Genomic DNA, 26,714 nt, shown 5'->3' with positions numbered 1-26,714 from the left:
TTTTTTTTTAATTTGACAGCTGAACCTACAAAAATAATTTATTTTCGTGGTTATTAACGACCCGAACTGAGATATGAATCGAAGCGACTTACGTGGTTATGGTGAGATTATGGTATGGCAAAAAAATTGATGGTTCGACAATGGTTTTGACAGAACCGATCTCGAACCGAATCATTGTCAACCCTAGTCGCACACAACACAACTCTTGGGCACAATAAAAAGCTTGTTATGCTCTATAAGTCTGTTTCCAATTCCTCTAATTATGGAGTTCCCACAAAGCGTGAAAACAAAATGTAGGAATAGAAGGTAGAGAACACTCAAAAAATAAAAATTATGGAGATATTAAAGAAAATATACTGACAAAGAAAAAACTAACTTCCCAACAAATGCTGGTCAAACAAACTGGCATTCTTGCAGACAAAAAGGCATATGCAAGGGTAAAATATGTCATCTTAGAAATGTGCAAGAACGTGGTGAAAACAAAAGATAGGAATAGAAGGTAGAGAACGCCCAAAAATTAAAAATTATGGAGATATCAAAGAAAATATACTGACAAAGAAAAAACTGACTTCCCAACCAATGCTGATCAAACAAAAAGGTATAAAGATCAGGCATTCTTTCAGACAAAAGGCATATGCAAGGGTTAAAATATGTCATCTTAGAAATGTGCAAGAACGTGAAAACAAAAGATAGGAATAAAAGGTAGAGAACACCCAAAAAATAAAAATAATGGAGATATCTAAGAAAATATACCGACAAAGAAAAAATCGACTTCCCAACAAATGCTGGTCAAACAAAAAGGTATAAAGATCTGGCATTCTTTCAGACAAAAGGCATATTGCAAGGGTTAAAATGTGTCATTTTAGAAATGTACAAGAACTAATCAATCTTGTGAACGATGAAACCATACAATTCAATCAATTGGCCAATTGGACTTGTGGAGGATGCTGAGACTGTGGCCAATTCACGGTCAAAATGTGGTGCTCATGAATGAAAGAAGATCAAAATTTTAGAATTATCAATGCCATTGATTATAGTTTTCGATAAATCGTTGAGTCCTAAAATTGGTATTGGATCCACTTTATGAGTACAATTAACAGTGCAGGCAATTCCTGTAGAGTAATTGTTTTTGTTTGCTTGGTCATGGCAACAATTGCCACCAAGGCAAAGGCTACATACCAAGTTCGAGCTTGGGAATTGAGAAAATTTCCTATTGACTGCTAAACCATAGTGTCTTTACCTGAACTAAAATGTTCATACAACAAGCTTCAATTATTGAGGATATTCCAATTATTTTAAGGACATGGAACATCATCATCATTGTCATTAGCATCAGTATCACTATCTATTCTGTCATCTGCATCTAGAGAAAGAATATATTCCCTTGTCCAGTATTCTAAACCTGAATAAATTAAAGAATAATAAAATAAAAATCAAGAAAACAGAAATAACAAAAAATAATTATGTTAATAAAATCTTAGAGTAAATTTAACCAATGCTCACTGAACTTTAAACTTGTTACTACTTACTCACTCATTTTTCACGCATTACTAAATGCTCACTCATCTTTCCATATAGTTATCCATCCACCACTCTTCTCTTCAAATAATTGAGCGACTTTTGCGGCAACTTTTCAACAACTTTCGACCAGCAAGACCACCGGATTTTGATATCGTTGGAAAGCCCACGATGTCCTATTCAATTATTATCCAAAATCTCCCCATAATTCCAAGGGATTCGACTGAAAAATTGCTGCAAAAGTAGCCCAAAAAATTTGAAAATCTATCAAAATTTTCAAGTTTTTTGGGTGACTTTTACGGCAATTTTTTGGCAACTTCCGACCGTCAAAACTGTCGAATTTTGATACCGTTGGAAAGCCCCCAATGTCCTCTTCAATTACCATCCAAAATTTTCTCATAACTCCAAAGGATTCGATCGTAATAAACCTACAAAGTCAATATCCCGAAAAGGCGAAAATCAGGACAGAGTTCTGGATGCTGACTTTGTGGGTTTATTCCAGCTAAATCCTTTGGAGATATGGGGAAATTTTGGGTGATAATTGAAGAGGACATTGTGGGTTTTCCTACGGTATCAAAATCCGGCAGTTTTGTTGGTCGGAAGTTGTCGGAAAATTGTCGCAAAAGTAGCCCAAAAAATCTGAAAAACTGGGCAGATTTTCAGATTTTTTGGGCTACTTTTGCAGCAATTTTCGGGTCTAATTCCTTGGAGTTATGGGGAGATTTCTAGTGGTAATTGAAGAGGATATCGTGAGCTTTCCAATGATATCAAAATCCGACGATTTTGGTGGTCAGAAGTTGTTGAAAAGTTACAGCAAAAGTCGCCCAATCATTTTAAAAGACGAGTGGTGGATGGGTAACTATATTGAAAGATGAGTGAATATTCAGTAACGCGTGAAAGATGAGTGAGTAAGTAATAACAAGTTTAAAGTTCAGTGAGCATTAGTTAAATTTACTCTAAAATCTTACCTACTTCACCACTACCGTTGACAAATCTAACATCCTCTAAGAACTGGACATCTCTTGATTTTAAGTTGCAAAGGTTCCTATGGACACCTTCATAAACCTAAAAATTCACCTCGTTAGAATAATTAAAACCCTAGAAAAATTTTACCGTGTAAAACCCTAGAAAATATTCAAAATACAGTATGGCAATTTTACCATCTCTTTGGGAAGAAGACGTTGACAAATCCTCCTCCTTGCCTTCAATTTCAACTCAACAGTCAATTTCTTCAAAATTGCAATCCATATTGGACAGACTCGTCCATACTTCTCTACCAAACCATCACGTGGCAATTTGGAAAAAAATTTCATATAATAAATACCCGGAATCGAGTACCCTTTCAACAGATGATTGATGAACATCGATATTTTTGGAATTTTGATTTGATTGGCGAGGCTCTTTGTTTACCTCTGCTATTTTGAATTTGAATTTTCTTTTGGAAATCAAAAGGGCATTCTTGGAAAAATGTACAGTGTCTTTGAATCTGGCCGAGTAACAAAATTGTTGTTTGGTTAAAAGAGGTGAGCGTTTTTTTTATTTTTTTTTAACAAAAGCGCCAGCTCAGCAAAAATTTAAATCCCTGTTTCCAACCCTATATTTGAATATGGCTGAGTCGCAAAATTGCTGAAAAAATTGGCTTAGCAAATCTTTAAAATCTAAATTTTCTCTACCAAAAATAGCCAGCTTATTTTTTCTTCCAAAATATGCCTCTTCTTGTGTGCTCTACTAGACCGTTTACATGTTGGGCTGAAAGGTATAAGTTTCAAACTTTTAATTGTGAACCGTTGTAATCGAAAGAAAATGATTATGAGTATATAGTGTAAGCGAGCTGGGAAGTGAGATCGAGGTTTCCGCAGAATTCTATATGTATCTTTGAGATCGAGTATGAAATTCTATTTACTCACTTTGTGACCTCAGTCTCCAACCTAGCACCTAAGGCAAGATTTTTTTTGTATCCCTTTTAGCTTATGTGAATGCTATTTCTACTTGTTTTATACCCTCGTTCGAGGATTATAGTCACACATAAGCTTGCTTATTTTGGCTCTACTACACGAACACCACATAACTTGGTCGATTATAGTTCGTTATGTTTATCTTCCATGATTCGAAGTGATATTGCTTAGTAATATCATGGTTATTCCTCTTTCAATAAATAAAACGAGCGGTCATGTGTCCAAGTTAAAAAATATTTGGGACCTCAAGACAAAAATTATTTGTGGACTCAAGTGCCATATTTATCAAAGTTTACGGATCTCGTCCTCTAAATTCCGTTCCACGAATCAAGGCTGAGTATTACAGGTGAAGTGGGTCCCAAGACCCTCCACTTTCCCACAATAATTTGCTGTACTAGCAATGGAGCATCAACGGATCAAAACTCCTTAATGGGCCCCACAGCCCCCACTCTAAATTATAGGTTGGGCAAAGTGGAATATTCTTGGCAGAGCAAGTGTGGTTCGGCGTGGCAACCTTCATCGATTCCTTACCTGGAAGCTTCATCGTCGCATAAGTCTCAGAATCAGGTTTATTTTGTATAAATGTCATTTCAAGATTTTTTCGATTTTTCTTTTTCTTTTTACTTGCATGTCCCTTTTGATAGCGAAGTATTTCAGACAGAGAAAATTTCAATTTGGGAGTGGTTTCAAATCATGCAATTAGTATAAAAAAAGTGTGTTTAATATGAAATGGTAATGCACCTAGTGATGGTAATGGGCCAAACTGGCTCGGTCCTTTAACTCATGAGCTCGTTGCTCGGGGACGAGCTCATGAGCTCACGAGCCATGAGTTCATGGGTCGAGCCGAGCCGAGCTCATGAGTCGCTCTCAAGTTCGTGTTTTTTTAAAAAAAAAAATTTTTGCACTTTTTTTTGAAAATTTTCATATTTTTGGACAAGCCCACGAGCCCTTTTTTTAAAAGATTTTCATATTTTTGGACGAGCTGCTTGTGCCCATGAGCCTCTCGTGGGATTAAGCCCCCTGCTCGGCTCGGGCTCGTCATTTGACGAGCCTAAGCCGTCGACGAGCGGAGTTTTAACGAGTCGACGAGCCACTCGATCCGTTTGAGATCCCTAAATGTACAGAGCTTGTGTACCACTACAGCATTAAGTGTTGTACATTTTGTTGTCCTTGCATTGCTTTTTTTGTGTTTCATGGTGATTATTTTGCGGCTTTAAAATGAAATGACAACGCCGAAGGGTGCCAATTTTTATGGCATGGTACAACAAATTGATTTTGTACGCTTCAAAATAGTGCCTCTCTGGCATCATATCTTATTTCCTGAATGTTTGCAGGGTGGGCACCCCTACATTGTTTTTCTTTAATCCTATGTTGGTTTTTATATGGACCTAGCAAATATTAAAAATATTATAAAGATGAAAATAATATAAAAAATAATGTAGAATAAAAAAATAATATTTTTTTCAATAAAATCATGTGAAAATAATGAAACAATTTTTTCAATAAAATCACGTGAAAATAATGAAACAATTTTTTCAATAAAATCACGTGAAAATAAGAAAACAATATTTTTCAAAAAATTCACCATAATTTAGGGCACAAAATCTAACAATCTCCATTGATCCAAATCTCAGTGCAACGAACAAAGTTCCAAAATTTCTCCATCTAAAAAAATATGTCCGATTGCATTGAAATAACCAAACTTCTCAAATAGAAACCAAACTTTCAACCTCACAAAAAAAATCATCCTCTGCTCGACGAAATCTACATAAATGCCTTATCAAAAGGGCCCTTGCTAAAACTATCAATTTCAAAGTTCTCGAAAGCATTACGGACATCTTAACATTGTACCTACGCTTAATGGATCCAAGCCTAGCATTTGAATGCAGTGTATCCACTGAAATTGGTAACAAGAAACAATCACAAACGCTTTCTCTAGCTTTGTTTTGAACCAACTCAGAACCCGTCACAAGAGGTACTGTACCAAATTGAATTTTCATCATGGTACCAAACTTGTCCAAATGTCTCCAAATTGGTTTTGTGTGCCTCTAAAAGATGTACAATTGAGACTTCTTTCGTCCCTCTAGTACAACACAAACATCCTTTTAGACCTTCAAGATTTCACCTTCACAAAATAATTTATACCATTTTGAATCCAGAGTACTCAGCGAAATGAGATTCTTTTTCAAGTCTGTAACATGTCGATCTTGGCCAAGTATTCTGACAGTCCTATCCTGCAATCTCAATTTGACCCGACCGATTTTAGCAACTCGATAAGACTAATAGTTTTTCATGGCAACTTCACATTGCGTAACCGCCTTATATGCCTCAAACAAGTCCCTATTGGACGCATATAGAACGTGCATGATGAATCCAGAATCTACTCCTCGTCAGGCTTAGACTCCATGTCAAATACGGTCAGCACATCTCCACCATTCGAAAAGCCCTCAACAATATTAGTCTCATCCGAATTATCTGTTTACCTCCCACGATTTGCAGCTAAATTACCTTTAACCTGCAACTTGTCGCAATCCTTTTGATATGTCATTTCCTCATGCAGTAGAAGCAAAATCGATTGCTAAAGTTCACCCTCGAGTTACCCCTCCATCGATCACCATGAGACACCAAAGCTTCCTCATCCCTAGATGCAGCTCCAATCAGACGCTTCATCTTCTCATTTGAAAATAAAGTATAGTGTGTCACGACAGTATAAAATCGTGTTCTGAAACGACGAATACGAAGCGGGCAGCGATCACAACAGGATCAAGGCCAAATTCGATGGGAATACAATCTCTACTTTAGATGCAATTTGCTCGTCGGACTTTTGGTTATGCACAACTATTCTAGTTTCAACCACAAAGTAGCAGTTATTTTCTCATTCAATACGTCGTGAGGAATGTTGTTGGAAAGGTGAAGATGTATCTGCAAAAGAGCCTTCCTATCCTTCTGTTGCTTCTCATCCATTATCCAATTTGCTGACATCTTATCAAAACCTAGCAAAGCATCGTCTAAATCCATCTGCACCGACACAGCCCTCATCTTTACTTGCCCCAGCGAGAATCTCTTATTGCAATCCAATAGCGAAATATCAAATTTCAATGTAGCCATTTCTAAAAAATCACAATCAAATCACAAAAAACCTGCATCTTAGCTCTGATATCACTTGTTAGGAACAACTAAGTTACCAGAATTGTTCTGATACCACTTATTGGACCCGGAGGCAATGCAAGAATTGAGATTTAATGACACAATATAAAATATGTGATATAAACAAAATCACAACGATAGAAATAAGATTAAAGTAAATAAATTGAAGAGAGATTATAAGAGGAATCAATGTTTAATTAAAGACAATATGAAAAGAGAATAGAAGAATTCAACAATAAAGTTTCACCTAAACTGAATGAAAAGCCACATATTACATAGGGACATACCAAATCGTAAAAATATTATAAAGATGAAAATAATATAAAAAATCACGTGAAATAAAGGAAATAATATTTTTTTTCAATAAAATCACCTGAAAATAAAAAAACAATATTTTCCAATAAAATCAAGTGAAAATAAGGGAATAATATTTTCGAAAAAAAATTCACTATAATTTGGAGCACAAAATCTAACTGGGCAAGTATGGTATGGGTGACCCGTTATATATATCTTTTCTAGTCATCAAACTTATAAATAATACCTTCCAAATTAACCCAAAATTTTCCCTTAACTAAAAAAAATAAAAAAATTCCGTTCATAAGTATTTTTAGGAAATTGGAGGTAATGGCAAAAACTGGTCGTACATCATATTAACTTTTCCATGTCCGATGTGTAAGTTTCATTAAAAAGCTTGCGAACAGTTGTCATGTAAGAATACCAATGTTGAAGGAATTAATGTCGTCATGTGTAGACACGCACGGATGATTGAGAGAAACAGGTTTCAAGTTTTTCCTTCTCTACGAAAATCATTACATTGCTACGTGCTGTAGCTATTAATTAATATTGAACCACATGATATAACATGTTCGACTAAGTTCAAAAGTTTATTTATACAAAATTTTTTTGAAATAAGATTAAAGTAAAGAAATTGAAGAGAGATTAGCAAAAGAATTGATGTTTTATTAAAGACTTGAAGTGAATACAAGAATTCAGCAATAAAGTTTCACCTAAATTGAATGAAAAGTCACAAATTTATAGGGACATATCGAACTCTAAAAATATTCTACAGATGAAAATAATATACAAAATAATGTGAAATAAAAGAAAATAATATTTTTCCAATAAAATCATGTGAAAATAATAAAACAATATTTTCAAATAAAATCACGGGAAAAATAAGAAAATAATATTTTCGAAAAAAATCCACCATAATTTAGAGTACAAAATCTAACACTAAGCCTCTAGAGACAAGTTTGGTATGGGCTTGACAAAATGTGATCTAACTCTGCCATTAATATATAGCTGCATAATGTAAACATGCATATGAAACTAATGAATTGCATGAAGAGAAGAACTTGGTGGGAAGATTGAAACTATGTATAGTCTAAACTTATTGACATGCATTTCCATAATCTTCTTCAATTTGTGCAGGCCACAGCACAAATGCCCAAGGTCTGTTCCGGACTATATAGCCCTGAAATTGCAACACTCAATGACACAAGAAATATATGAGTTCATTCTCTAACGACTAGAAACTTTTAAATGAAATGGTTCAACATTCATCAAAGTCCAGTAACTTAATGGAATCGAAATAATCATAATCACAATAAAATGAAAACTGAACATCTGATACATGCTAGATGGGAGGGCTGGACAACAAAGCATGTTCACAACGGCGGAAAAGAAAAAGGAGACAACTGGCTAGATTGAATAAGGTGTTGAGGTAGAAATGAGTTAGGGAGAAGTTAGAGAGAGAAAAGAAAACTAATTGATTTACTTGAAAGAGTTGCCACAGCTTATTCGAGCACGAGGCGCTGTGGTGTTGAAGTAACCTATGTCCCTCGGTAACGAAGGTAAACAACGTACAAAGAAGTACCAATGTCTATATTGGTGCTGGAGCAAGTTTCAATGAACCAAGTAAAATGAAAAGGGCATAGAATCAAGGAATTGAGTTAGAAATATGGAGCCAAAATTTGATTTTAAGATCCCCACTACTATTTGTTCACACTTTAAGAGTGTAACAAATAGCTCGTTATAATATGTAGATTTTTCTGTGTCTTTAATTTTGCAGAATTCATATATATGGTCCCATTTATTTCTCATTTTTAAAAGAATGAGAATGAAAAATATAGTCGTTACAGGTTCCATACAAGAAATGGAAATTCGAATTTGTTGGTTTGATACAATGGATAACGGTCATATTTTTCATTTTAATGAAAAAATAATGGGAAACAAACGAGGACTATATATATATATATCCGTTGTTGCAAAGTCGTTGAATAACCAAATTGGGGTCCCAAAAAAGAAAACAGAGTTTATACTTCAGCCGATGTATCACTCTTAACTTGTAAAAATTTTAAGTGTTTATAAGCGATTAAATCTTATAAAATATGTCAATAAAAAAACTTTTTATCAACCAAACTTATAATTTAAGCTTTACGAAATATATATCCACTCCATTATAATGAGATTTTGCAGAAAAATGTATTTTGAAATAATTATTTTTTAGAAAATATGTGATTAAAAAATAAGTAAAATTTTGAGTTTACGTATAATATTATTTTATAAAAATATATATATAATTAAATTTTTTGTTTTTTTAGATGTATATTTGGAAAATCGAAGACCAAGGGCGTACAAACTTTACTCAAAATATATATATATATATAATTAAATTTTTTGTTTTTTTAGATGTATATTTGGAACATCGAAGACCAAGGACGGACAAACTTTACTCATTGTCAAATTGATAACCGGCCCCTTCTCGAAGGTAACGGATAAGGATAAGGGAAAAATTAAAATAAAACAAAACAATCAATCACAAAACAGATGTCAGCACAAAGGATTGCTCATTCTCTCTCCCCGCCGTTGGGATTTGACATCCAGCCCACTGCCCACGCCCCCGAAAATAGAATCTTCTCAACTCACCGCTCACTCCTATTTATGAATCATTTTTGAGAGTTGAGATTCGTGCGAAAAGTGTGTGATTATAAGAAATCATGATACTGGTGGCGCTACTGACGGAGTTTCTGGAGGAGTACACGGTGTTGCTGGCCAGAGTGTTGGAGCACGTATTCCACCGGGCGCCGCTGCCTTTTCCTCGGCGAGTTCGCTTTCTCATCCTCAGACATCTCTCTTTTGCTTCTTCTCCTTCCACTTCCAGGTTCATCAGAGCTTCTTCTGCATAGCCGCTTAGTTACTATTGTACAAAGATTTTCTGATTAATTCTCCCTTGTTCTTTCGTCGTCTGTGTATTTTTAGATTTCGACTTGTACCTATGGTATCTGAGTTTACTTTATCTTTTTAGAGTAGATCAATCGAGCTACAATAATTATATGAATAATGCTATGCAGCCTGGGTATCAGTGATGACAGATTTAATTGATCCTATGTTTGACACCTAGTCTAGCCTTGTGTTAAATATTACTATTTCAATTTTGTAGCAGACTGGTCAAGTTGAGGACTCGACTAATCTCGATAGGTATTAGTCTGATTACGACAAAATCATTCTATTAGATCGAATACATAGCTAGATGAGTTAAGCTAAGTCCACACCCAAATAGCTTGACATCATTTGAGGTGTCAAGATCAAGATCATTAATATGAGTAAGTAGGTGTACAACTAGTTTGACACATTTTGAGCTATTAAAATTTAGGTCATTAATTTGAAGGATTATGTTATTTGTATATAGTACCTAAGAGATTACATAATTTGATAGGGAGGGAAAAGATTGAATAAAAAAATTGATTGTATTTTAAGCTGATAAATGAGAGTAACAATGTGGCTCTTTTGTTATTCATTATGTGAAGTTTGATGGCATGTAACAAAGTCCTAATTTGAATAAGGGTTGTTAAAATCAATGTAAAAAAGTATGTCATGTCAAAGAGTATAAATAAAGTTATCAATCATGATGTAAGTGTAATAAAACTATATTTAGATAATTAGATGGCTCATGAGTCTAGACAATTTGAAATTTTTTGACAAGCTGAACTACTTGATCCATTGGTCACTCGGGGCTTGTAATATGACTAGTTGAGATGAATTTTGAATGGGAAAATTTCATATATAAGAGGTCAATCATGATCAATTTCAAAATTAAGAAACAATATTTAAAATTTCAAAAATTAAATATTAATTAATTTTATTTATGAAATAATTAATTAAAAATATATTTCACCAATTGAATATATATTATATTAATGTTACAATTCTATATTATTTGATTATAAATTATCAAATTAATTGATCATAAATTATTTTTCAATTACAAATTAAAAATTTTAAAGGTCAGGTTTTATAGGCTGCAATTATTCATCTGTCACAAATAAAAAAACTATATGTCATAATTTATTTATTGGTTGCAAAAAGTTTTATAAGTCACACCACAAAATTTTAGGTCACATTATTTATTGATCACAATCTCAAATAAATGGTTACAAGTTAATTAATTTATTAATTACAATCAATCAAATAATTTGTGACCACCATTACCTATCCACCACATCGTACACAGCACCACCTTCAAACACCATTACTATCAGAGCCACCCCTGTCAAATCCCAACAATCGATCAACACAACTGCACAGTCAAGGCTACCACCACGTGGCCAACACTACTGTATCATTGCACACAGTATCACATCACGTACCACATGCACCCAACCATCGCACCACCACGAACACCCTCCCCATCCCATCCATGACACGACCGCTACAAATGTTACGTCGAAAGACCACATCAACGTAGAAACCATATCACCATAAACCACAATCACTACCAACCGAACATCCCGCTCGCATCGCACCGCACTGCCAGTGACAATGACAGCCATTGATTCGCAATCACAATTCTGAAAACACATATCCAAAATACGAATCCGACCATACCCAACCACCAAACACACCGACAATGATAGCCATTGATCCAAGACCACAAATCCAAAACACGAATTCAAATTTTCCAGCGCCAAAACACAAATTCAACTCAACACCAAAAGCACAGCTTACTCTGCCTCCAACTCCGTCAACTATTGTTGCAGTGCTCACATTGGATACTGCTGCGACGCTTACATCAAGGCATGGGTATGCAGTGACGATTGGAGGTGGCATCCGACGACGGACGCACCAACGCTTACAACGGTTTGAGGGAGAGCGTAAAGAAAGAGGGGAGTTGAAGAGAGGAGAAAGTGAGAATGGAAAGGAAAGGAGATAAAATGATTTAGGATTTGGATTGGGTAGATAGAATATGGTGTGTATATAAATTAATTTATAATATTATTATTAATTTATAATATTTGAATTAATATCTTATTTATGTATAAATAAACTTTAGATCTGATTTTTGAATTGAAAAGTTAAAAAACGTGTGGGTGTAATTTCCACGTTCCGAATTTGTCACAAGCCTAACTCGCTAGGCTTGTGAGCTACATAAATGCGAGTGTTTGGTTGACCTTAAGCATAGGTCTAGGCTTGGGATGGATTGGTTCGTGTATTTCAATGTTTGAATTATCTATTACATTTTGAGTTTTATGTATCAAGTCCACATAAAATACTGAAATCAAATTCGAGTATTTCAATATCTGAATCATCAATTACAATTCAAGAATTTTGGATCAAGTTCACATAGATGAAATTGTTTGATTTTAAAGGAGATCTTATATAATTTCGTAAATGAGGGGTGATTTCTTGATTTCGTCCAGTCATTAATACCGTAATGTTCAAATTGTCGAGTACGTTTTGTGTTCAATTCAGCATAAAAAATTTCTTAAAAACGGTGAGTTCTTGAAGAAATAAAAGAAATTAAATAGCCATCAAATAAAATTTAGAGCATGTTACATGTTTGAGCTCCAATATCATTTTTTTTTTCAAAAATGCATTTTGACATAGTAATTTAATGAAAGATATGTAGTTCAAAAATAAGAAAAAGTTTTGAATTTGGCAAATAGCATTCAAGACTTAGCCCCAAAAAAAAAATAATAAAAAAAAAAATGCACAACACCGAATGACATATCCCGAAATTAAAAATCAACAATTTTTACAAATACTAGAGCTAACATAAATTCATTGACATATCCCGAAATTAAAAATCAACAATTTTTACAAATACTAGAACTAACATAAATTCATTCATTTGAATACAACGCAATAATCAATATTGACAATTTTTTTTTTCCTTTCAATCTCATTATTTTCTTTACATCCTATTGGATCATTGGGAGTAATTTATACCCTCTCTTCCATTTGTCCATATATTAGTTTAAATTGAATTCAACATACCGCTGAAAATCGGTAATTTAAACAAACTCGTGCGTGCTTCCAAGTCTAACAGCAAATGGAGAAAATGGTAACAATTAGTCTCTGTTTGTTTACATTATATTTTCTATTGAACTTGGAATTCGAATTCTAACTCCTACTTTTGGCCTGTTTGATTAACAAAAATTTTCAGGGAATTGATTTTCTTTGATTTTCTAGATACAAGCTGGTAAAACATGAAATTTCACCTTTTATTTTTCCATGGGGTAGGTGATTTTTGGAATTCCACATTTTTTTTAATTGTTGGCAATGTGAACAAATTCTAAGAACAATTATAAAAAAGGATAGCTCTTAAATTGACAATTTTCATGTAAAACAAAGTCAAATGAACACCAAAATATAGATGATTTTTGAATTTTTTTTTTTTTGGCGGCAATGGAAACAAATTCTATGAATAATGGTAGAAGTGGATATTTCTTAAATTAACAATTCTCATGAAAAACAAAGTCAAACGAACACTAAATACACTTTTATTTCAACATTTTTCCACTTAGAAAATTATACCAATCAAACACTATCAATTGACAATTCCCAGTAAAATAATTTCTAAACAATTCAATTCCCTGAAATTTATTTTCTTTCCACTCAAATTTTATCTTTGCAATCAAACAAACCCTTATAGTAAACGATAATTAAGTCTTTCATCGCAAAATTCTATGAGAAGCATATATTAACTATTTACTATAGTTCTCACTCGTAACAAAGATATTTGAATTTATATATCCAATTTAATATAAATTATATTATTCCAATGTAGAGTTCAACCAAAGTGGTTGTTACAATTTCTCATCTGGTCGTGGACAAGGCGATCGACTAAAAGGCTAGTTTTGTACAGCTTGTTTGGTCCAAAAAATTGATTTTTTGACCGTTATTTCCTTATTTCAGCCGTCATATTTACTTTTTCTCTCACAGGTGAACCTCACTTTTCTTCTAACTGTCAAAAAATCAATTCTCAAAATCACTCACAAACAGGCTCGTAGTGTTACACAACTAGGAAGAAACTGATTCAAAAGAAATACTAAGGAGGTGTTTGATATACATTTTTATGTAAAAATACATTTTAAAATAATAAATTGATGTGAAATGTGTACTTGAGAAATAATGAAATTTTTTTGATTTACATGTAATATTATTTTAATAAAGAATGTGTTGTTGAAAAGAAGAGAGAAAAATGCATTTTGAAAAAAATGGCTACCAAACGAGGCCTAAATATTATCTTTCATCACACTCGATTGCTGGGATGATCACCTAATAGGTTATGTTTAACTAATTAAAACCAAGTCCCACTTAGAGATTTATCACTTGATAAAAAGAACACAGTTACAGTCTTATCTTTGACCTCATCCAAGTTCCCATTTTTTTCTTTTGATCTTTTCAGTAAAATAACACTTCGAGAAGTGTAAATAAAACAAAATTACATGAACAAGAGCAAATGCCACAGTTGAAAACGGGAGAGGAGAAAAAGGTTTAGAACTTAGATTAAATAATAAAATCCTATGAAGATTTGAAAATTTCAAAGCCATGCTGCTGATGCAGTGATCCAAAAACATTTATTCGAAGAAAAATCGAATCATCTCTCAATTACTTCTTTCATACGAGGAAATCGATCTGCCCAAGATGAATATTCTGCATTCAAGTTAATTATTCCAGTTAGCCCCATTAAACGTTACATAATTCGGCGAAGCCAAGAATCAAGAGTTGAACAAGTACCTGAAGTAACTATTTCACAAAGATCTGCTTCCGTGCTAGCATCATCAGACATCCCACCCTGCATTATGTTTAAAATTAGTCCGTTTTCATATCCTGAATTATATTTAAACGTATGTCAACAACTTATATCCTAAATTATCGATATAAAGTAACAAAATTGTACTGAAATATCATCTGAGAGAATAGAAAGGGATAATTAATTAGGAGCTATGGTCCATTTTTGGAATATTGAGCATTGGATCAATTCATTAACAAACTACACCACGCATACAATGAAATTATTTTTTTGGTGCCACATCATAAAGAAGCATTGTCAACCGAAGTAACAGCAAAAGAGCCTAAAATGGCAGCAGCAAGATATCCGAACCTAACACTAATTATGTAGGGAATCCTATGAAATATAAACCCTGCAGACTATTAACCTTGGATTATTGCCAATAGATGCACATTAAATCCTAATTCTTTGAGAGTGCTAAAGGTTTTGTAATTGATGTCCCTAATGCTAAATATACAAAATATCTAATCCAAATCAAGAAAACGCTTAAAAGTTTATCATTTTTGTGCAAGAAAGATTGGAAATGCTTATCATCCTTATTTTGGATAACTTCAGTCATATTCATAAATTGAGTAGTCTTTAACCCCTTTAATCTCCCACTACTGGTGGCCAACAGCTAGATTTGGTATGTCAGAAGATTATTATTGTTGAATCTAAGTCCTACATTGCATCCGCTGGTAAAAGAGAAATTGAATGTACAGTAAATAATCGGTATCTCAAAGTTCACCAAGAAATTATTAAACGCTGAATCCATATCTATTGATTTCTACCATAACCTTATGTGTTCGATCATATTGTTCTTAGCAAAACAAAATCCGTGAATGGGAAATAAGGAAGAGAAATAAAAAATACAATAGAAAAAAGAATAAGAAAGAGAAAGCATCTTGTAGATTACCTGACTACATATAGCTAAACTTTTCTTCACGAGTTGTGACAGACTAATCAGGCTGTCAATGTCAAAATCAGGATGACATAGAAGAGCCTCCTCTGATGTCGAACCAAGTATTAGCGCACAGATGCTTGATGCCATCATAATAGAAGATGGATCATTCTTCTTCTCTGCATAGCACATGTATATATTTCAACTGTTTCCACAAGGAAACAAAATGCAAAGAGACTACATGACATACAGTAAGAAATAACAGCAGGTACTTTGTCAAAGCAAAAGCAGATAAAAACAATGTAATGTCCGATCAACTTTGAATTAACGAGGCTCCTCCTCTTTTTTCATGTGCAAAAATGGTAATGCTAGTGAAAAGTTTCTGATAGACTCCTATCAACGTGAAAGCACCTAGAAGAATTGAGAAGCTTATTCAGTTAGAATAGATTCAGTTAGGGGCATGGTATTTTGGGGAATAATGGTGTGATAAGTTGCCTATAAATGTAATGGGGGAAGTATTGGGGGGAGTTCATGCAGAGAATTAGTTGATGAGTTAGGGGGATAGATATAAGCCTCTCGAATGCTTAAAATTGTTCTTTTAATTTCTATAATCGTCCTTTTTCAATCAAAAAGTCACTTGATCAATATTTGAATTTGTTCTTTCAAGTGGTATCCTATCAGTTTCTTTCCAGATAGGTAACAAGCCTTAGCAGTCCTTGAGCAAAGAGGACATTTGAGTAGAACTAGAAACTCATAGTACTCAAAAATTGTGTATTTGGTTCATACCCCAAATTAGTATCTCTAGGGAAGCTTAAGCCTCACTGTTAGTATACGAGTTCCCTAGCACTATGATAATTAACATATAATGTCTCAAATATTACTTCCTTTAGGATGAATTTAAACCAGTAAAGGGTCAATTAATTTATTCATTGACTGTTAAAGAAAATTCAGAGTCACTAAAGGTTCAAGAGGAATAAGATGACATTGAATGATACAACCATCTAAGCATATCCTAAACTAAATTCATCCCAATATGAATGCTAAAGGATCCATAATTTGTTCCTGATAGTGTACTAATGTAAACCACAAACAAGATTCAAGTCACTATCTTTTTCTCTTTACATGTCATTAACTATGTAGTTCACTTGCTCCACAGCCTTTATTTATTGCTCTGCTTTTCCCGTACACATTCTTCTCTTGCTTACTTTCTTCTTTCATTTTATCTGCTTATTCACATTCGGATATTTATTAATAAAGTGCCCTATCAACATGGATTCATGAGCTTACTTTTCCATAACACTAAAGGCAGGTCAAAAGAAATATAACATAACGAGTTGCAACGTTCAGATAAAAGAAAGTTTTTCTTTAATATAAAATGTAATGTCAAAACTAACATTCTTCTGGGCATTAACACACATGAGCGTACCTGTCAAATGTGACAAAGCTTGCAAAAGTTTGATAAAACTAGGATCATCCAAGGGAAAACAGATTTGCTCCCTCTATTCAGGAAAAAGTAATGAAAAAAGTTAACAGGCATTATTTCACGTAACAAAGGAAATGAAAATACCACAGGTATTATATATATCTTGTTATGTCCTGTATGAACCACAATGGCAATACCTTCAATAAAAAATTCAAAATCGTATCACAAGCCAAGAATACTGTACCACCATCCTCATCACCATTACTGTTTGATTCAATCAAACAAATAAGGCACCCAGCAACCTGCAAAAGAAGTCGGTATTCATATTTTTAAGAGAATGCAAAGAACTAACATTTTTTAGGCCATTGAACCATTATATGAATGTTTATTGCGAAAAGGTGGATTTTAAATGTGGGTTGGGCTAATGAGAATAGACAATTGTGATTGGACACATATTGAATGCATCAAGTCATTTCAGAGCATTGACTCACAGCTCTCAGGGCTCCAGATGAAGCAATATCTTTACATTCTTCAGTCCTCATTGTCATTTGACACAGCATGGGGAGTAAAAAGCAGATGGAGTGAAAAGGACTGCCATTTTAAAGCATGGTCAAATAGTTTCCATTAATAAATATATATATAGACGTAAATAACCTAAACAATAACTTAGAAATTATAATATAGAACGTTATGAAATCTATCATATCAAACCGATGCTCGTCTTCCCCTTCAACTGAAAGCATATAACTGAGAAGCTCCTTGACCTTCTCGTTGCATGCATGAGGTGCTTCGGCAAGATAACTGAAATAATAGTAGGTATGAGCATATCAGAAACTGTTCTTAGGTAATCAGTTCTAAAAAAAGTGAAACAATAACTAGGAGAGGACAATAAAATAAGAATGACAATGTGTAATTTAACATACTTCCCAACTATCCTCACTGAAGCTAGAAGGTCATCTCCTTTCTTCTGCCTGTGTTCCTGGCAAAAACATGATTGTAAATGCAGAAGTCCAAATATAAGTTGCTGTTCAAATAGACTATAATACCTTGGCATCTTGCAAATAATCAAGAACTACACCAACAGTCTCATTGAGACCAGAGATGATCTTCATGAAGGTGGTCTCGCTAATAATGGAATTTGAATTTAACTCTGCAAAAATAGTTTCCAACAAATCAGATGCAGCATAAGGAAACACTAGATCAGAACTTTTCTGATATAAAAAATTGAAGTAGACAATGTTGCGAACCTTGAACTGCTTAAAGTGCAAGTACAGTGACAGAATTCTTCACCCACACATAAAATACAAAAGCCCATCTAAGAGCTCACCTATATAAAATTGAAACGATTGAATTGCATGTTGTGGTAGAAGAAGTATCCACATTAGTTCATACTTATCAACAGCCAAACGATACTCTCAAGTCTCATGATATACTGAGAAAAAACATTGTTGTAAAAATTATGACCATTGGGAATTGAAAGTTGCGGGGCCACCCATGAAGAGTGGAAACATGAAGACTGTTTCAGTTCTTGATAAGTCCACATAAACATGATACTATAGGATGTAACAAAGAGTAGGCAAACTACTCGACCCATATGTATCTAAAGATGCAGGAGGCATTTACCACTAAAAAGTCTATATGTGCAAACACGCAACCATTGACAAACACAGCTTAGAAAAGTGAAGATCAAGTACCTTCACTATCCCCTAATTTTGAGATCAGTTTAATAATCTTTTCCACCAAAGAAAAGGCAACACCAAGATTCCTTTGCTTTGCCACAAAAGTTTCAGCATCAGATGAGGAATTCTTGGAGGCTTCATACTTCAGATATGCAAGCTCATTAAGGAGAACAGCAATTTCTACTCTAGATGACTCCAAAACAAGCAGAATACACCTGTAAAAAGGAAGTAGAGCAGAATTTTCTAGGTTACCCTACAAGGATGTTTGGAGAAGAAATTAAAAAAAATAAAATAAAATAACCATCAAAGGTCACTTTTACTACTCACCGATCAGCAGGAAAAGAATCTTTCACATTGGGCAAATTCATCGGCCCAATAAGCCATCCCTCGCCATCAATGGATATGACATGCTCAGCAAGAACAAGAGCCTGAAGCTTCTCAGCAGGTGCTGCACACAAAAAGCAAATAAGCTTCATCGAGCATGCTAAAGTTAGTAAGCAACATTGACCATTAATTGCATTTTGCTAAAAATTTCTCATTAGGTGAAAAAGTACCATAAAAATTGCAAAAGATGTGTCCAAACAACAACTGCAAAACTACTAGCAGTGAAGCTACTAGGCTACTAATTGACTAAGATGTCCCTCACCAAGCGGGCAAATTTAATTTTGAAGCAGAGAAAAAAGAAAACTGTAGCCTTACATAAAGCCGTATCCTTTCATAAAGCCTCAATCTCATGTAACATGTATAATTCTGTATCAGCCTTCACAATAAAATGCTTACTTTATTCACATAAGTAAAACATACCAACTCGATTTTGCAAAACAGCAACAATACCAATGCGCATGTTAGTTGACCAATCATCACCCGCCATTGACTGAAGCGCAACATTCAGAAATCCCTACATATCAAAAGAAGCCAAAGTGAGATTCTTTAATGTACAGATTGCAAGTTAAATGATGTTAGTCGGGCAAGTAAATTATCAGTCGACCACTAGGCATAGAACAACCACCAACTTAGTTAGCACTTGAAACTGATTTTAAAGAGTAGGGAGATGAATAATTTAAAAAATCTAATATAGTGTAAGTTAACACTATAACACAAGATTCTTCGACTGTCAAATCAACAGCACAATAACAATTATCCAATGAGCTACTGACTCCTAATCTCACCCACAGCACCATCGAAACAACATATAACACAAGCTATTAAGCTCCCCACCACACACCCCTCCCATGAGAAATAACTCTCATATTAATATGCTAGGGTAGGAGGCAGTGTCAACCCCCCCCCCCACCCCAATTCAAGTCTCTTGCCTACCTCTGAATCGCTTTCATTGGGGAAAAAAATAGAGCTACTAGCTTTGGTGTAGTTTGAAGTGAGAGGTACAAGTATGAAGGCAATGGTTAATTTATTTTTTACTTTTCTCTAGACAAAATTGATTCTATGTTCTTAATTTAAGAAAGAGAGAGACTGAACTAAAAATTACTGACCAAGGTAGGGGTTGCAATAACGAAGAAAAGATGTCTCTTTAGATGGTCAAAGAGCCAAAAGGTCCAAAGATTAAATAGATAGCAAGGAGTAAAGTACCATTTTTAACCTAGAAATCAGAGAGCAATAGCAATTTAGGAAAGACTTTTACTGATAAAATTACACGTGCATGTTACAAAAATCTTAAAGATATTTCTTTCACCAAATGTGTGTCAACATAAACTTTCATACCGAATAATTTGAGGATAGAATAGCAGAGAGGAGGTGAAGCGCTTCAAACTTCAAAGCGTTGTGTAGCACAGCAAATTGTTTCGCTATAGCAGCAACCTGAAACGGTGAAGAGAGAAGTTCCCCACTTAACTTAAAATATAAATATAACAATCAAATTGTATCATAGTTGACACAAAAAGAAAAGAATTTAAGCACATGGAAGCTCACCATCTTTGACAGCTCAGATGGATGTTCAACATAGAATTTTTCTGCTGGTAGCTTGCTTATCATCAATTGAATGAGTTTCATGGCAAGCTCCATTGTATGAGAACCTAAGAAATTTATTAAGTCAAATCTTACCAAAGCAAAACTACTTGCACAAAACTCAAAAACTACTACTTTCATAAGTTTCTCATCAGTCATCATCCTCCAATAAAACTGCTTGAAAAACTATATGGCCAAGATTGTCTAGCTCCATCAGGTTATTGTTTCAAATTTACTATTCCCCGTACAACAAAATTGAGGCAATGTGTGGAAATAATAAGATACAAAATATAATGCAGAACAGGAAAGAGAAACAAGAGAAGAAAGAAGAGACAGGAGTAGAAGAATTTTTGGAGCAAATTAATATTGAGAATTTCTTCAAACTAATAAACGTGGTAAGAAAATAAACCAAAATCTATTATTTATTTTCACAACTAGAATAAGAGCTTTTTTTTAAGTCTTCAATACAATCTGCATCACGATATCCATCAGCCAGATAGGAAGAAGTTTTATTTTTTATATATTAATGGTTCATTTCTTCAGTAATTTTCAGAAAGGGTTGATGCTAGATACCCTCTGGCAAAGTGGGCATTTGAGATGCCAGTATGTTCATGCCTCCTGATTCATATAATGCTACAACTCCTTCCTCATGAGCAGATGACACCAAAAATAGAAATTCATAGCACTCGTCAATGAAAGGTGAACTAGACCTGCAAGTCGAAGCATCATCTAATTAATACAAACTATATCGTAAAAGACCACAGTGAATCACATGAAGCAGCAAGTCCAGTCCAAAAATCAAATTAATACAGATCTATATCATACAATATATGCTTCCTCCTATCAGTAAGTATACTTGGCTTCCTTGATGCATACAACATCTCATGGATTAAGAGAAGTAAATAAAGGAAAAAAAAAAAAAATGAATAAACAAGATCTCCTAGACCTTTTACCAATATTCAGCTACAACATGCTGAGCATCAGATACAACCTCAAGAATGAAGTGGACAAAATATTTGTTGGGAACATATATAGTATGTCTAACACTACAAAATTAGAGACAAATTAGCTTCGTCAAGAGATTACTCCTCTTCATCTCATCCAAAAAGCACAGTCATGGATTATACAAGCTCAAACCAGTTATCCCCTAATTCAATGTGTACTCCGTACTTATATATTTTAGTAATAATTATGTGAGTGCATCTATGGCATAGTATTTCTTTGTTAATACCCAGTCCTGAAAAAACTGAGATTGAAGCATTAAAAGATCCTTTTCTGCGATGACCTCCATATTAAGACTTTAACCACAATAGTCAACTACAAGAAGCACTATTTAAACTGTAATCCACAAGGAAGCTAATACATGGATGAGCATTGAGAAAATATAATAAAATCCAAACTTTGAACGAATAAAATTTTACATACACGTTTGACATAACCTCCAAAAACAACGGAACTTTTGAAACCATCTCTTCACTAGCAGCAATCTCAGGAACCCTAGCGAAGGCCGCCAGCACCGTCACGGCTAACTGCAAGTAAGCCTCCCTATTAGCATTATCTCCTCCACCATCCCCCTTCCCCATCCCTGCCATAAAAAAAGTGAAAAATTAAGTTTTTTTTTAAAAAAATAATTAATTAATAGAATTCATCGGCGGGTACCGGTGAGTAAGAGGCGGTGGAGGAAGCTGGGGCCGACAGCATCGTAGACCTTGTGAACGGTTTGTTGATTGTCCTTGTCACAGAATTTGGTGACTAAGAGTAGGCCTGCGAGTCTTTGAGAATCGTTTTCTCCTTTCAGCAGCTTCATGCAATCTTCAAGTGACGGCAAAGAGGAAGAGGAAGAGGGTCTTGACGAAGTGGAAGCTTCTTCAATCTCCATTTTTGTACCTTGAGGGAGAAACGGAGGACAGTTTTTCTTTTGTTGTTTGTTTGTGTAGTGTGTGTGCGTGGGCGGGGATTCTGCAGTCTGCAGAGGGAGAACGACGAATTTGACTTCGAGCGGATTCGGGAAGGGAGAAGACGGTTGTACTCGTTATTCGGGTTTTTTGCACCATTTTCCCCCAACTTTTGAGTAAAATAGCAATCTACCCCTGATCTTTTTATCACAAAAATGGTTCCCAACTTCTCGTCGATTAGCATAATTCGCCCCTCTTTATGTTTTTGAACCAAAATTATGTGTCACAACTGTAATTGCAATTCAAGGGCTATTGTTGATCATCTCTAGAGATGGCAGGGATGACAACGAGTCGAGTTGAGTCAACTTGCGAGTCGAAAATCAAAGTTCGGGCTCAGCTCGAGCTTTTTGAAAATGGGCTTTTTTTGGCCCGAGCCTAACCGAGCAAAAGCTCAGCCTGAGCTTTCAGATTGGGCCTTACCGAACCAAAATGGGCCGAGTCAAGTCGAGCCAACTCGTTACCCCCCCGCCCCCTTCTTTTTCCTCCCTTTCAAAGGTAGCTGGTAGCTGCCTTTAAACAAAGGCAGCGGACTGCCTTTACAAAGGCAACAGCTTGACGCCTTTTCATTTTATTTTTTTTTTTCGAGTCAGCCTGCGATTCACACGGCCAGGCTCGGGCTCGGCCCAAGCCTAGACTCGGTTTGACCGAGCCTCGAGCCAAGTCTGCTTGAGCTTTTTGCGGATCGAGCCACGAGCAGTTCGAGCCCTCGAGTCTTTTTGTCATCCTTAATCATCTCCCTATATCAAGAAGAGATCATGTAACGAAGAAGATTCTTGTTTGTTCAAATGATACACTTTTTTTAAGTCCCCATATTCTCTCGTGGAGCGACATGGGGGCAAAAAAAGGAAAGAGAGAGAGATGATTTCTCAAGCTTTTGGTTTAGCGTGCCTGCAATAGGAAGCTTGCTTGTCCGTCAATAAAGATTGTCGTTTTATTGTTATTAATATTTGTTATTATTTGCTATATAATTGATGATAATTTCATATAGTTTAGACTGTTATTTGGCTTGCATCTCGTCCAAGATATATGTCATGATTGGAGTGTTAAATTATCTTGTCGAACAACATTGTAGGACCACTATCATACAAGCAAAGTTAGAAAAGAACAGTAACGATGTTGAAAACTATAAAAAGGTTTTTATGGCGGATTTTATCAAGACTTTGCTTAAATGGTAATAAGATAAAAAATGTTCACTGAATTAGCTCGACTCTGTGATCGATTATGGTAATAACATTCATGCGCGCATACGAATTACAAATTCAAGTATTTCCAAATTGAAAATAACCAATTCATGGTTGATTTGCCACATCATATAGGCATAAATTAGTGTTATAGAATGTTAAGAATACGTTTCACTTTTTTCCAGTTGCTGCATACTCCATCCATATTATTTATATATGCTGATTTGGTTTTCACACGAATTAGAAATCTTATTTAATATTATTGAAAAAGCAATTTTTACCAAAATTTTTTTCTAATTTACCCTTAGTTATATTTGTACAATTTCAAAATTAAGTGGAGAAAAATTGATTATAACTAGATAAATTAAATAAAAGCATATTAGTAAACAAACAAAATAAAATATTTTCAACTATATAATAGGGATTAAAAAAATAAATAAAAAAATCAACGTATAAATGATACTAGAGTATTTTCTATGTTATATTCTTTCTATAAAAGAAAAAAGATTCTATTTAAAAAGCCAAGAATGAAATTTAGAGCGTTGCACAAATTCCTGCCGTATTCGATGCTCATGATATTCCACAACAAATATATACATATAGTTATTTTAATTAATTTCAATTATCATTTAATTTCCTCTGAGCAGTATTCGAATTAAAGAATGAATCACGCTTAATGAACAATATTTTTGACAACATTGTTGATAAAATGTCACATGATATGTTGTCATTAGATAGTTTCAAAAACAGTTTCTCTTCCCCCATTCAACACCTTTTTCCCACCTACTAATATTGTCAACAATGTTGTAATATAACGTTGTATTAACAAAACATTGTACAAATGACATTTCTCCAAAAATTGCTTAAAAATAGATCACTGCTGACTTCAAGTACTCAATTCAGGGAAGCAGGCGGCGAAGCCTCCACAAGTAACATTGGCATTAACAACCCTGCTACACAAATAGGAACCTAACAGGTGACAGGGTGACGTGTTACATGTAAGAAGGATCAACCATACTACTGTAACATGGAGGGTTCGACACCCTACCAACCGATACTCACAAATAAGGGGCGGGTCCCACTTTTTTTTTAGCATCTCTTATTCAAATGAAATCCACACTTGTGAGTGAACGTCAACCAAGTGGGTAAAAAACCTCAGCGAGGTGGTGACCTCAATCCTCGTTGGAAAAACCTCTTTTACCAGAGAGCATCAAAATTCTGGCGATAATTTTCTTCGTTCTAGGAATTTCTGCATGCAATTTACTCGTAAATATCAGTTTTTTTTAATTATAGGATTTTACTTGTGAATATTAGCGTGTTACAGCCACATTATTTTGAAAGAACATTTTAAAATAGTAGATTAATAAAAAATGTGTAGTTAAAAAATAAATTTTTTTTTAAATTTACATGTATTATTATTTTATTGAAAAATGTGTAATCAAGATGATATCAAATCAATGCTTGAATGAAATTTTTTTTTTTTTTTAATAATGCGGCTCAAATGGGGCCTTAGTTTTAATTATTTATTAAAATATCAAATTTACTGTTCATTTTCTCACCAATCAACGAATTTACCGGTCATCCACGTAAAACCACAATATATAAGAGGCAGCACAGAATAGAAAAAAATCCAACTTACAGAGATTCAATTCTAAAAACTGACAACTAGAGAATATATAAATTGGCAACTTAGAAAATTCAAAACCTCAGTAGTGACAATCGAACAACTCAAAGAAGTAAAACAGTCTTAAGAGACAAAATTCAAATCACCAAACTCACATCCCTGTAAATGCCTTCTTGCCGAGACCAGACGAACCAGCTGGTATCACCTTCAGAACATTGAATCTAACCGTTTTTGATAAAGGCCTGCAAAGTAATTCACATCATAAAATAAAATTCCAGAACATAGTTACAAAAAAGTTAAATAAATATGCTTTTGTACTTACCTGCACTGGCCAATAATAACGTGGTCGCCCTCTCTCACACGGAAGCATGGCGATATGTGTGCTGGAATGTTTGAATGCCTCTTTTCATATCTGGAAAAGAATCAATATTTAAAAATAACTTATGTAAATGCAATACATAAAGAATTGTGATGATACTAGAAAGGCATCAGATCATACCTCTGGTACTTCTTAACCCAATGCAAGTAGTTACGACGAACGATGATTGTTCTCATCATCTTGGCACTGTGGCATGTACCAGCAAGAATACGGCCTCTGATGGACACATCGCCTGTGAAGGGACATTTCTTGTCGATATATGAACCTGAAGGAACAGAAAAGAACTGGTGCTAATCAGATATTCATTAGGTTAGAGGGATATTGATAAAACTATCATAGATAATCATGCAGTAGGATAACATGTAGAATTTACACACCTACACCTTGCAGGCAGCCAGGCTTTAAAAATATTCAGATGCGGCAAGGACCACCCAGCAATTATAGAAAACAAGATAATTGTGATTGATTCAATTGCATGACATTTCATGAATTCAATTTCTTAACCTAGAATAAGGGCTGCAATTTAAATATGCGTGCACCCGCTAATTAGCAATTCAAATGAATCAATCTAAGCCCTTGTTTGTCTACCATTCTCCAAATACTTTTAACCAAACATTCTCAAAAAAATTACAATTCCAAAACTCATTTTCCACCAAAAAGGCTTTTTAATGGACATCAAACAGGGCTAAATTAAAAAGAAATCATAACAAAGTCAACAACTGATTTTAACAACACATTTCATGGACTCAAACCTTTTTATCAACTTTTCAACCACACTTTTATCAATTTAAGCAAAAAGTCTGAATTTTAGTTAAACCAAACAAGGGATTAATATAAAACGTCTACTTGGATTAAACCAAACAAGGGATTAATATAAAACGTCTACTTGGATTAAAAGCTTGTTTGAGTCCCATTTTATGCCAAAAATGCATTT

General features: G+C 34.3%; 3 protein-coding genes across 6 annotated transcripts; 1 reads left to right on the top strand and 2 right to left on the bottom strand.

Moving 5' to 3' along the window:
• The first annotated feature begins 9,449 nt into the window (after nucleotides 1-9,449).
• LOC111383971 lies at nucleotides 9,450-10,004 on the top strand. The gene has a single exon (XM_023008173.1). It carries the CDS (start codon nucleotides 9,620-9,622, stop codon nucleotides 9,806-9,808), a length of 189 nt encoding a protein of 62 aa, XP_022863941.1. The 5' UTR covers nucleotides 9,450-9,619; the 3' UTR covers nucleotides 9,809-10,004.
• Nucleotides 10,005-14,213: 4,209 nt separating this feature from the next.
• On the bottom strand, nucleotides 14,214-22,669 carry LOC111383961 (neurochondrin). 4 transcript variants are annotated; one of them, XM_023008156.1, is made up of 18 exons: nucleotides 22,301-22,669; nucleotides 22,067-22,226; nucleotides 21,215-21,351; nucleotides 20,606-20,709; nucleotides 20,399-20,494; nucleotides 19,484-19,577; nucleotides 19,007-19,127; nucleotides 18,695-18,894; nucleotides 18,047-18,150; nucleotides 17,924-17,979; nucleotides 17,712-17,801; nucleotides 17,492-17,591; nucleotides 17,198-17,302; nucleotides 17,004-17,076; nucleotides 15,896-15,988; nucleotides 15,593-15,756; nucleotides 14,643-14,700; nucleotides 14,214-14,573 (listed from the first exon to the last, which is right to left on the bottom strand). In XM_023008156.1, the coding sequence occupies exons 1-18, from the start codon at nucleotides 22,518-22,520 to the stop codon at nucleotides 14,503-14,505; spliced, it is 2,046 nt and encodes a 681-aa protein (XP_022863924.1). In that variant the 5' UTR covers nucleotides 22,521-22,669; the 3' UTR covers nucleotides 14,214-14,502. The 4 variants fall into 4 exon arrangements, with proteins under 4 accessions (XP_022863924.1, XP_022863926.1, XP_022863925.1 ...); XM_023008157.1 differs by having other exon boundaries at nucleotides 14,266-14,558; nucleotides 22,301-22,667; XM_023008158.1 differs by lacking the exon at nucleotides 15,896-15,988 and having other exon boundaries at nucleotides 14,220-14,573; nucleotides 22,301-22,667.
• A 2,689-nt stretch (nucleotides 22,670-25,358) lies between these two features.
• On the bottom strand, nucleotides 25,359-26,267 carry LOC111383964 (40S ribosomal protein S11-3-like). Its single transcript, XM_023008161.1, has 4 exons — nucleotides 26,154-26,267; nucleotides 25,901-26,070; nucleotides 25,724-25,813; nucleotides 25,359-25,643 (listed from the first exon to the last, which is right to left on the bottom strand). The coding sequence occupies exons 1-4, from the start codon at nucleotides 26,265-26,267 to the stop codon at nucleotides 25,553-25,555; spliced, it is 465 nt and encodes a 154-aa protein (XP_022863929.1). The 3' UTR covers nucleotides 25,359-25,552.
• Between the last annotated feature and the right edge of the window lie 447 nt (nucleotides 26,268-26,714).

This window comes from Olea europaea, unplaced genomic scaffold, assembly GCF_002742605.1.
Source record: "Olea europaea var. sylvestris unplaced genomic scaffold, O_europaea_v1 scaffold2797, whole genome shotgun sequence".
In the NCBI taxonomy this organism is placed as follows: domain Eukaryota; kingdom Viridiplantae; phylum Streptophyta; class Magnoliopsida; order Lamiales; family Oleaceae; genus Olea; species Olea europaea.
The sequence above is the reverse complement of the archived record's forward strand: the minus strand, read 5'-3'. Positions and strand labels throughout refer to the sequence as shown.